Source organism: Mesitornis unicolor, unplaced genomic scaffold (genome assembly GCF_000695765.1).
Source record: "Mesitornis unicolor isolate BGI_N332 unplaced genomic scaffold, ASM69576v1 scaffold18618, whole genome shotgun sequence".
NCBI classification, from domain to species: Eukaryota; Metazoa; Chordata; class Aves; order Mesitornithiformes; family Mesitornithidae; genus Mesitornis; species Mesitornis unicolor.
The window spans coordinates 1-11408 of NW_010202732.1; the positions used below are offsets into that span (position 1 = coordinate 1).

At 51.4% G+C, this 11408-nt stretch overlaps 1 protein-coding gene across 1 annotated transcript; it reads left to right on the top strand.

Moving 5' to 3' along the window:
- Positions 1-326: 326 nt before the first annotated feature.
- Positions 327-10931, top strand: RAD54L2 (RAD54-like 2 (S. cerevisiae); the record flags this gene model as incomplete). The annotated part of the gene is made up of 13 exons (XM_010190494.1): positions 327-669; positions 2308-2485; positions 2873-3124; positions 3719-3837; positions 4148-4263; positions 5263-5362; positions 5705-5910; positions 7111-7286; positions 8033-8229; positions 8344-8540; positions 8943-9032; positions 9580-9672; positions 9882-10931. Coding segments are annotated over 13 exons (3056 nt in total), but the record flags the coding sequence as incomplete, so codon positions are not given.
- Positions 10932-11408: the final 477 nt, after the last annotated feature.

Genomic DNA, 11408 nt, shown 5'->3' on the forward strand with positions numbered 1-11408 from the left:
TTCCAATCCCTGATGGTCTGGGATTCTGTGAGTTTGGGGTTTTGTCTGGGAGAGATTTACCAGCCTGATCTGATGCAAGACACTGAACTTGATGCAATGCAGGTCATTGAGCAGAAATTGAGGGATGGTCATGTCACGTTATGCTAAACTGGAACTAGTGCCTAGTCACACTTTATTTCCTCAATCAGCCTTGCTCTCTGCCACCCGTGAATATTGCTGCTTGTGTCTTTCAGAACTACCCCTCTTTCTGTGAAGTTGGTGACCATATAAACCCTAAACTTTGTCTTACTCATCTCTAACTAACACTTAATGTTCCTTGTCCTCAGGGATTGAGAAAGCTTTGTCTCGCCCTGGCCCAGATGTGGTTATCTGTGATGAGGGACACCGGATAAAGAACTGCCACGCCAGCACTTCGCAGGCCCTGAAGAACATCCGCTCCCGCCGGCGCGTGGTGCTGACGGGCTACCCGCTCCAGAACAACCTCATTGAGTACTGGTGCATGGTAGACTTTGTCCGACCCGACTTTCTAGGCTCACGGCAGGAATTCAGCAACATGTTTGAGCGCCCTATCCTGAACGGGCAGTGTATTGACAGCACCCCTCAAGATGTCCGGCTCATGAGGTATCGCAGTCACGTCCTGCATAGCCTGCTGGAGGGCTTTGTGCAGCGGTGAGTCCACGAGTTCTTAACAGTGCGGTCTGTGCAAACAGCTCCTTCATCCCAAATTAGCCTGCTTGTTTGCTGAGTTTATGCAGTACAGCTAATCGTGCTGCCTTACAGAATCATTTAGGTTGGAAAAGACCCTCCAAGTCCAACCGTTAACCTAACACACTACCAGGTCCACCACTAAACCATGTCCTTAAGTGCCACATCTACACATCTTTTAAATACCCCCGGGGATGGTGACTCAGCCATTTCCCTGGGCAGCCTGTCCTGACGCTTGATAACCCTTTTTATGAATAATTTTTTCCTAGTATCTCATCTAAACCTTCTCTGGCACAACTTGAGGCTGTTTTCTCTCATTCTATTGCTTGTTAAGAGACCAACACCCACCTCCCTACAACCTCTTTTCAGGTAGTTGTGGAGAGCAGTAAGTCTCTTCTCAGCCTCATTTTCTCCGGGCTAAGCAGCCCCAGCTCCCTCAGCCACTCCTCATAACTCTTGTGCTCCAGACCCTTCACCATCTCCCATGCCCTTCTCTGGACACGCTCCAGTGCCTCAATGTCCTTCTTGTAGTGAGGGGCTCAAAACTGAACACAGGATTTGAGAGGTGGCCTCAGCAGTGCCGAGTACAGGGGGACGGTCACGTCCCTAGTCCTGGCCACACCATTTCTGATACAAGCCAGGATGCTCTTGGCCTTTTTGGCCACCTGGCCACACTGCTGGCTCATATTCAGCTGCCTGTCAACCACCTTTTCCAAAAGGCAACTCTCCACCCACTCTTCTCCAAACCTGTAGCCTTACGTGGGCTTGTTGTGACCGAAGTGCAGGACCCAGCACCTCGCCTTGTTGAACCTCTGACAGTTGGCCTCCACCCATCAATGCAGCTTCTTAGACTTCAGTTTCAAACTGGTACCTTATCTCTGTGGGAGGATCCTTAAGCATACAGAGAAAACCACAGAGGAGTTTCTGAAGTTAACAGCTCCATATTTCTCTCAGAATCTCGGTCTTGTTCAATGGCTCAACTGCGGAGTGGTCCTTCTGGCTCTGTTTTGCCTTGGGGGCAAAGTAAAGTTGATTTGCTTTAGTACCACAGACTCTGATAGTAGAGAATGACACCTCTAACTGCACCAGAGCGACCTCAGGTTTATTTTGATGTCTTACTCGTTAGTTTGGATGTGTGCTTTCTGACATCCTCTACCTGAGGATCTGGAAGTGTTTCATGAGCCCTCATTTATGAAAAGGAACAGTGTCTCCATCACTGTGGAAACAAATTAGCTTTGTTTCTCAGATGTTGGTTCCAAGGTGCTGAACTGGTGGTGTGGACAGAGCATCTTAGTCTTTGGCAGAGGTAAGAAGAGGCCTTAGGTTTCATTTCTGTTTTTCAACTGCCGTGGAAAACAGGACTTTCATCACCCTCTTCACACTGTCACCTGTGCTAGAAGTTTGTAACGTTTGAGATCTCTAAATGTGCTTGCAGTTGGTATTTGGGTGCAGGGAGAGTGCCTTGGAAGTGTCGTGCCTTAGAAAAGCACACAACTAGAAGTCTTCCTCCCTGCAGCCAGGTGGGCAAGAAGACAAAATCACACAGAGATCAGATTGGGAAACTCCCTTTCCTCTGTTTATCTCTCTTTATTTCCTCCACAGGCGAGGCCATAACGTGCTGAAGGTTCAGCTGCCATCTAAGGAAGAACATGTCATTTTGGTGCGTCTTTCGAAGATCCAGCGGGCCCTTTATACGGAGTTCATGAACCGGTTCCGAGATGCAGGCAACAGTGGCTGGTTGGGCCTGAACCCACTCAAAGCTTTCTGTGTCTGTTGTAAGGTAGGTTTTGTTAGGAACTGCAAAGAAATATTCCAGTATGTAAGGGAATGGCAGGAATACGAGTGAAAACAGAGATAAAAGTGTGCATCTTCTCTCCTCAGAGTGCTCTGCAGTGGCCCAGCAGAGTTGTTATCTGCATTTCGGTGCAGCGATGTTAAATGTCTTGTCCAGATTTGTACAAGAAACCTGGTTTATATTTAGTGTCGTGGTAGAGTGATGTTTTCTGTTTTCACTACCTTAATGCAGTCAGACTGGCCTTCTCTGCAGTGCCCTGCAGGTCCATGTGTGGGTGGTGAGGAGGTGATCAAAGTATGAGTTCTCTGAATAGCTGTGGGGGCTTTTAGTCCACAGCACAGGCCTAACCACTTTCTGATCTTCCTCCTTCAGATCTGGAACCATCCAGATGTGTTGTATGAAGCTCTGCAAAAGGAGAATCTGGCGAACGAGCAAGATTTGGATGTGGATGACCTTGGCACAGCAAGTACCAATTCCCGCTGCCAGCCTCACGGAATTAAAGTCAAAACAGAGAGTAATGCTTTGGCATCACCAGTTGGAGAAGCTACTAACAGCAAGTTCCTCCAGAGCGTTGGCTTCAACCCCTTTCAGGAGAGAGCAAATCAGGTCGTTACGTATGAGTGGGTGAGTACCACTGCTGGAAAGGCCTTCATCTGGAGAGTCAGGATAAACATAGACTAGATACTTACTCTGAAAGACTGTGCCTCTTCTTGGTAGGGCAGTTTTCTGAAGTAAAGCAAAGAAAAGACTTCTGTTTAGTAGTTGGAGATTTCTCAGCTGTTTTCTCTGCCACAGAGCATCTTGATAAGCATGTCTGCATGGCACTGGGTAAGGACTCTCATGAGTCAACACTCTTTTATACCATTGTATTCACCTGAGCAAAAAGACTGTGGACTTTGCTATTCTAAAAATTAGGGTGAAATTTAATCTAGATAAGACGGTGATAAACGTAGGGGGCTGGAGGAGAGGTCTGGAGATTGAGTAGAGAGTCACGAGAGGTTAAGAGGATGCTAATTCATCCATGCTCCCAGGAAGCATCATTTGGAGCTCCTGAAATGGGAGGTAGCAGCAGTAGTTTGGAGTAGCGTTGTTACCTGGACCTGGCTGGATGTGTGTAACCTCTCTGCAATGACTCGTTTCCCTCACTTTGAGACAGGATTGTTGAACTAAACACGGCACGAGCAACTCCACCAGTAACGGTCTCCTGTTTCTTGGTAGGCCAAAGACATCTTGTGTGATTACCAGACGGGAGTCTTGGAGAACTCACCCAAGATGGTGTTACTGTTCCACTTAATTGAGGAAAGTGTGAAGCTTGGAGACAAGATCTTGGTCTTCAGGTAAGCCAAGTATCAACAGCTGGTCCTACAGTCACTAGATGCTGGAGTAGTTGAACCCTTCCTGGTACTAGGAGGTTGTTACACGAGGTGAGTGGTGTGGCAGTTCCCCTGTTCTCCTTTGTTGTGTTAGATCCTGGTTTTTCTCCATGGATTTTTTTACTTCTGCCAATACCAAGTTTACTAGTGAGAAGTGTGCTGCCATGACCAGGGTTTGACAACCATCAGTGCTGTCATGGCTGGGGAAGAGTTCTGATACTCCACCTTCGCTGCTGTGGGGGCTTTCTCCTCAACAGAGATCTTGGTTTTGCAGCCAGAGCTTGTCCACGTTATCTGTCATTGAAGAGTTTTTGGCAAAGAGACCGATGCCGAGTCCTCCAGGCTCAGATGGAGGAGTTCACAGCTGGGTCCGAAACATCAGCTACTACAGTGAGTGCAGCCAGTCCTCTCTTTTGGTGTGACACTGTTTGATCCTCTGTGACAGACTAATTCCTGAAAGTCACCCATCTTCTGTAGTTGTCCCTGGGTGTGAAAATGCTCTTCTGAAGCATTCTTCTGATGAATTCTCCTTCAGATTGTTCTTACTTTAGGTGCTTGGAAAGGCAGTGTCATTTTGACAGCCACTAACTGATAATTTCTGAATCCTCTTTTTGACATCTTTAACGTCTCACTTACACACTAGTGCTTTTTTGAGTAGTAAATGATACTTTTTGCTTCCTGTTTGGCTGTTTTCTAGACCTTGCTTCCCAAACCAGAGTCACTGTGGAATGCTTTCACCAGCCTGGGGCTGTGAATTCCTCCTCCCATCTTCCCCAGCTTTATAAACTTGTTCTGGCAGGGGTTGTTGTTTGTGTGACTACTTTACAGCCCAGGACTGAGAGGAGTGGTGGATATAGCGTTCCTGATTTTTGCAGAGCTGCCAGAAGCAAGCCCCACTGTCCAGGAACAGAGATGGGATACCCCTCACACTCCTCTAGACCAGTACTCTCTGTGCTCTGATTCAGCCTATGGGGTTTTGCCAGAGGCTTTCACAGTTTTGCTTTCCTTTGGTCCCTCGAGCTTCCAGCACACTTGAGGCCTTTGTGCCTGCTGCTCTTGTTTGCTGTCTGTCTTGCTTAACACAGAGCCCTAATGGGCTAAGTGTGTTGCAGCTCTCCCAGTCTTGGCTGTGCCAAGCTTTTGAGTAATGTTTTGCTTGATCTTTCAGTTGAACAAATCCCAGTCTGGCTGGCTGCATTGCACCTGCCTGGCTGGGCAAATTAGAGGTACAGAGTGGTCCCGTTCAGTTCCTGGAGTGCATGACTTGAGGAAGACCTAGAATTGGTTGGGAATCAGTGCCAAAGCTCGGTGTTTGGGAAGTGCTTTTGTTCTGATGGGATTCCCCTAAACATACAGAGCTTTTAAACGTGTCCTTAATTTCCTTCTCAGGACTGGATGGCAGCACCTCTGCCTTGGAAAGGGAACGACTGATTAACCAGTTCAATGACCCCAGCAACACCTCTGTTTGGCTCTTCCTGTTGTCCACACGGTAAGTTGGCTGGAGCAGAAAAGCGCAGCAGAGGCCTCATGCTGGTGCTCTGTATACTTATGGGTTTTCAGTTCTTCACTTCTTGTAACCTGCTGCCAAGGCTCTATGGGGTGATAGTGCCATCTGCTTCTGAATTTCCGAAGGGATGCAGAATTTTAGCCTTAGTCCTCTGCAATAACTTAACCACAGTCTTGGAAACTAAACATGCATTTGAAGTTACCTGTGTGACGGAAGGGAACTTTCCATAGGCACCTCATGGACTCTTGGCTGTGGTGGCTGTCATCCCTAGAAGCTTTGAAAATTGACCACGGCAGTAAGTTGAAATTTGCCTTTGATTTCCAGCGCTGGGTGTTTGGGTGTCAACCTCATTGGAGCAAACAGAGTGGTGGTGTTTGATGCTTCTTGGAACCCGTGCCACGACGCCCAGGCCGTGTGCCGCGTGTACCGCTACGGGCAGAAGAAGCCATGCCACATCTACAGATTGGTTTCTGATTACACCCTTGAGAAGAAGATCTATGACCGGCAGATCTCCAAGCAGGGCATGTCAGGTAAATGTGGATGGGTATGGCACTCCTCCACTCTTGGCTTTCACTTGTCTTAACAACTTTAAGTCCTGTTTCTGTGCTTCTCATGACTTCTTTTCTTAAGGTTGAAAACTAGAGAGCCAAAGAACTGGCAGAGACGCTCTCCTCGGGCTATGGTTGATGTTTATGAGTTGGTGGTGACATGAGACCCTATAAGAAATTAATGGCAGAGCAGCAGGAGTTGTAGAGCCAGCATCCTGCAGCAGGGTTGTGCTACCAGACCAAAGCAGCACCATTTACCTTCTCTGCTACTCTCCTGGCTGCTACAAGAGCCTGGAGACTTGAGGGGTGGTCATCCTGTTATCCCCCATGCATTACTTGTCTTAAACTGGGCCGTACTTACTACCTACCATTACTTAGCTCTGTGCTGTATGTGTATTGATACCTTTGACTGATAGTGCTTACTTAGGAGCCAAGAATAATTAATTCATTCCAGTTCTGACCTGCCCTTGTATCAAAAGTATCTTTTGTGCTGGCTTGTGCCAGCTCTTGAGCTGCCTTTGTAGAGGATGCAGTTGAGGATTGTGTTGATCCAAGAAAAGTTCTGTAGCCTGTGTCCTTTGTCTCAGAACACAACTCCAGAGGCAGCAGCCCAGTGCAATGGGTGCAGTGTGCTGTCTTTCACTGAGATGGAGTCCTCTGGCAGCTGGTCTGACCCTCAGGAGTGTCCTGGCTATAGGTGTGTTCTCCATGTGCTCCCATCTGAGCTGTGAGCAGGCAGGAACGTCCAAGGAAAACTTGTGAGGGAGGGAGAGGGGCTGCTTTTCTGAGCTTTCAGCTCAGCAGAGTTCTCTGGTTATGAACTTGAGCCTTTTTGATGGGGTTTGCAGGAGGGCACAGATTGATGTGGCTGCAGGTCTGTCCCAGAGCTCGTATGTTTTCAGCCTCGCGATGCGAGATGGGACACCCTCTGTAATTAGCTTCATGTTCCCGCGTGCCAGAAGCTCAGGGACCTGCGCTGCATTGCTGTGCAGTCTGGAGCGCAAGGCGTTTGTCAGCCTGACAGGTTGACATGCCTGGTGACTTTTCTCCCTCTCCTGACATTTACAGAAGGCTTCTGAGGATCGTGCAGCTTGCAAGGAGGGAGCTCTATTAGAACAGGAATGCAGGAAGGGCAGCAGTACCCCTCTCCTCACTTCTCACTCCGTTCCCTCTCTTTTCCAGATCGGGTGGTGGATGATCTGAACCCAGTGCTGAACTTCACCCGGCGGGAGGTAGAGAACCTGCTGCATTTTGTGGAAGAGGAATCCGACCCTGCTCAGCTCTCCCTCAATCCAAGCAAGATGAAGGAGTCTGTTCTACAATTAGCCTGTCTCAAGTATCCTCACCTCATCACCAAGGTAAGACCAAGCTGCTTCCTTGCTGGCACAGCAGTGTGCAAGCTGGAGGAGTCTGGCTGTGCGATGGGGACGTGGTGGCAAGAAGGACACATTTGTGTAAACAAAATTCTCTAGAGAGGGCTCTAAGAACCCTGCCCTTCCCTTCAATATCTTCTGCTCATTTAGAGCCACTTCTGTCCTGAACAGGTCTGGGGGCAGGTTGTAAGGCACCCCTGTCTTCAACTTAGTGCTGTGCCAGAAAGGTAGCAGTGGCATATCCCAACTTGCTGTCAGCTCTGTTCCTGAGGTGGCTTTAGAACAAAGCTGGGATAGCCAGCACTTGCCTGTGCTGTGAAGAGTTTCACTGGTAGGGGGGTGCTGCAGAGTGGCCCATGGCTGGGTGCCGCAGGGCTCTGGTGGCTGGGTGATGTCTCAGCAGGCTCCATGCTTGCACTCTGAGCCTGGCCTTTGGCTTGTGGGGTTTTCAGCATGCTCATGGTAAGTGATGGCCTTGGCTGGGCAGGCTTAGCAGTGGTGAGTGATGGTTTAGCCGACTGTCACTCTTCAGGCTGAGCCTTGGTCACATCCACAGCATTGCCCCACTCATGTTTTGCCGTGACCAGCCCTGCCTCCCAGCTCCACTCTTCCCTGCGCTGGCCTGGGATGGAGACAGTGCTGATGCAGGGACCCGGTGGCTGCTATTTGGGGCGTGCTGGTTCCCTCTTGTGGTATGTTGTTGTCAAAATCTCAGTGCTGTGGGGTTGCAGGAGCCTTTTCAGCATGAGTCACTGCTGATCGACCGGAAGGAGCACAAGCTGACCAAGGCAGAGAAGAAAGCAGCCAAGAAAAGCTATGAGGAGGAAAAGCGAGCATCCGTCCCCTACACCCGGCCGTCCTACGCACAGTATTACCCAGCCAGTGACCAGAGTCTGACGAGCATCCCTGCCTTTAGCCAGAGAAACTGGTGAGTCCCTGCCTCTTCGCCTTCTTCCCCTGCTGCAGTTGTGAAATGAGGGGGCAGAGGATGTTTAGCTCTGTCAGTGGTGGCACTGCACTTTCCTCCCTGCTCTCTCACCAGGCGACCAGCCCTCAAGGGTGAGGACAAGCCGGTGGCAAGCGTCCGCCCAGTTCAATCCACCCCCATTCCTATGATGCCCCGGCACGTCCCCATGGGCAGCGCAGGATCGACCTCAAGTTCCAACCCCGCTGTCAACTTCCCCATCAACTACCTACAGCGAGCTGGTGTCTTTGTGCAGAAGATTGTCACCACCACAGGTGAGCTGCTGAGGAATTGAGGAGCAGGATGAGTTGTTGGTGCCCACATGGGCATAGTGAGAGCCACTGATGCTATCTCTGCATTTCAGCAGTTCCTTTGTAACTGGGGGCCTTGCTCTGCAGGTGTGCAAGGGGCATGGGCCTGGTGGGTTGCTGGGAGTGAACTCCCTGTGAGACAGCCTGCAATATTGTCATTAGTTTGCCCTTTCTGGGACAGGGGAGATGCTGTGGCAGTTGCTTCCTCAGAGCTTCTGCTGCCTTCCTATGCTGCTCAGAAGTAAACCCAGGCCTTACTTCCAGACAACTGCAGTGCAAACTGAGGGGTTAGGTGGCACACCTCCTCGCTCTCAACTGTGGCTGGTGTGTAATTTCACGCTGTTCCGTTTCTCCCCTTGCTGCCAGATATTGTGATTCCGGGTACAAACACATCCACTGACGTACAGGCAAGAATCAGTGCTGGCGAGAGCATCCACATCATCCGAGGGACAAAAGGTAAGTCTCTTTTTCTTGTTAAGACTTGTGGATAGGATCCTAGTTGATGCTAATTAGCAAAGAAAAGGATGTAAAAACATGAATCAGTCCCTTGAGAGAAAAAGGAACAAGAGGAGGAGGAGATCTGGACTCTGCAGTGGCTGTGTCCACAGCCCATGCTTTGGGTGTGCTGGTGTAGCTGATCCTTCAGGGCTATTGCAGCTGTGGCTGCTGCTGCCTGAGAGGAGCTGTTGAACTTTGTGGCTGGGTGTCTCATTCTCACAGCACCCACTGCAGGTGGGGCAGCCAAACATTCCCTGGTGCTCCCAGAGCAAACGTAGCTGGAAGTATGAAGTTCCCCATTTCCCACCAGCAGCACATCAGGAGGGGATGAGCTCTAACTCAGGAAAACGGAAAGGGTAGAAATGAAGAGTGAGGAAGGGGCAGAAGCTCCCCCACTGATGCTCCTGCATGATTTGTGGGCTAGCTTTATGCAGCACTGCTGTGCTATTCCTGCCTGGGCAGCCTCACAGGAACTGTGGGTGAAGTTGTCCTGCCTGTGTTGCAGGGACGTACATCCGGACCAGCGATGGCCGTATCTTTGCTATCCGGACCACTGGGAAGCCGAAGGGCAATGAAGATCGTCGAGCAGCTGCCTCAGGTAGGGGCTTGTGAGCGCTGCGCAAGGCTGCTCGTGTGCTTGCCAACCCGAGTGTCTGGGCTGGTGTTCCCTGGCTCCTTCCTGTGCTCAGAGCTGACTCCGCAATCTTACCATGATATCCCACCTTCCTTCCCACTGTTGCTTCTCGGGCGTGCCCAAGTTTTTCTCCAAGGTTGCCTTTCTCACCTGCTCCATCTCTGTGTTTCCAGGCTCCCAGAGCTCTTCGCTGGAGTCCACAAGCAATGGCAGACACAGTGCCTCATCACCGCAGCTCCCCAGCGCAGGGGAGCTCACTCGGCCCATATCCCCCGACAGCCCTGAGATCATCAGCGAGCTGCAGCAGTACGCAGAGGCAGCGGCCGCCCGGGAGTCCCGGCACAGCTCTCCCAGCACCAACGCGGCGCAAGGCCACCCCGCCTGCGTGGACAACGTGCCTGGCTTAGCAGCCCGAGGAGCCGAGCAGCGCGTGGGGATTCACTGCATGGCTCCCTCCGTGTCTTCAGCCCTGCCGGCCCCCAGCCAGCAGATGGATGCCCACTCGGTGTTGGACTTACGTGGCAACAAGCGCAAGTCGACCTCGCCGTCGGCTCCGGAGGAGCAAGCCCGCAGGCAGCAGAAGAAGCGCCAGCTGCCATCATCCGCGCAGCCGTACGAACACGGGTACCCTGTCTCTGGTGGGTTCACCATGCCTCCTGTCTCTTTAAACCACAACCTAACCCATCCGTTTGCCTCCCAACCAGGAAACTCCTTGTACATGGGCACTGGCTCCTCTTATTACCAGCTGCCCAATTTACTCCCAGACCCTCATCTGGTGTTCCCTGTGACTACTGACCCTCTGCTGACAGCCGGCACCGCCAGCTCTTCTGCTGCTACCTCAGCCACCGCCAGCGTCCCCTCATTCATGCTAAACCCTTCTCTGACGGGGGTGCTGCCCAATTACTCGCTTCCCTTCACGCAGTCACTCCTGCCCGAGCCCAGGATGTTTGCTCCTTTCCCAGCCCCTGTCTTGCCTAGCAGCCTTCCCAGGAGCATGGCGTCTGCCTACCCTGGCTACATGTCCCCTCACTCGGGCTACCCGGCCGGGGGCCTCCTTCGGTCCCAGGTGCCTCAGTTTGAACCCCAGGATGTCCCAGAGGTGGGATGCAGCTCTAATGATGAGGACAAAGACGACGATGTTATAGAGATCACAGGGAAATAACGAGCCCAGCTCCTGCTTGGTGTCAGCTCTGCCGGGAGGCAGAAGTTGCAGAACCATTTTGGGAGTCAGGATTTCCCCTCTGGGCCACAGCAGTGGGTGGAGAAGGATGCGAAGGTTGTGGCGTGGGGGTTGTTTTGGGTCTTTTGTTTTGTTGTTTTTTAGCTGTCCAGGATCTGAATTGTATTAGGGGCTGGGAGATGGGAGGGGGATAGAGTGGACCTGCGAGGGCTGGGGGGGAGCAAGGGCCAGAGGAGGAGGGGAAGCAGCCATGCAAAAACCATAGGAGTGCCTCCCTCCCACGCTTTGTCTGTCTGTCTGTCTCTGTTCTCTGTCTTGTCTGGAAGGGGGAGACACTGTGGTGGGAGTCGCTGCCCTTCTCAGGCCTGGAGGGCACGGGCTTGACCGCTGGCAGGACTGAGCCCCCTCTCACATGAACTGCCTTATCTGTGAACTTCTCTCGCTCCTGGAGGTGTGGGCCAGGGGGGCGACTCCAGCTGAGGTTGGGGACGAAGCATTTTTAATGGGGAGGGAGTAGGGG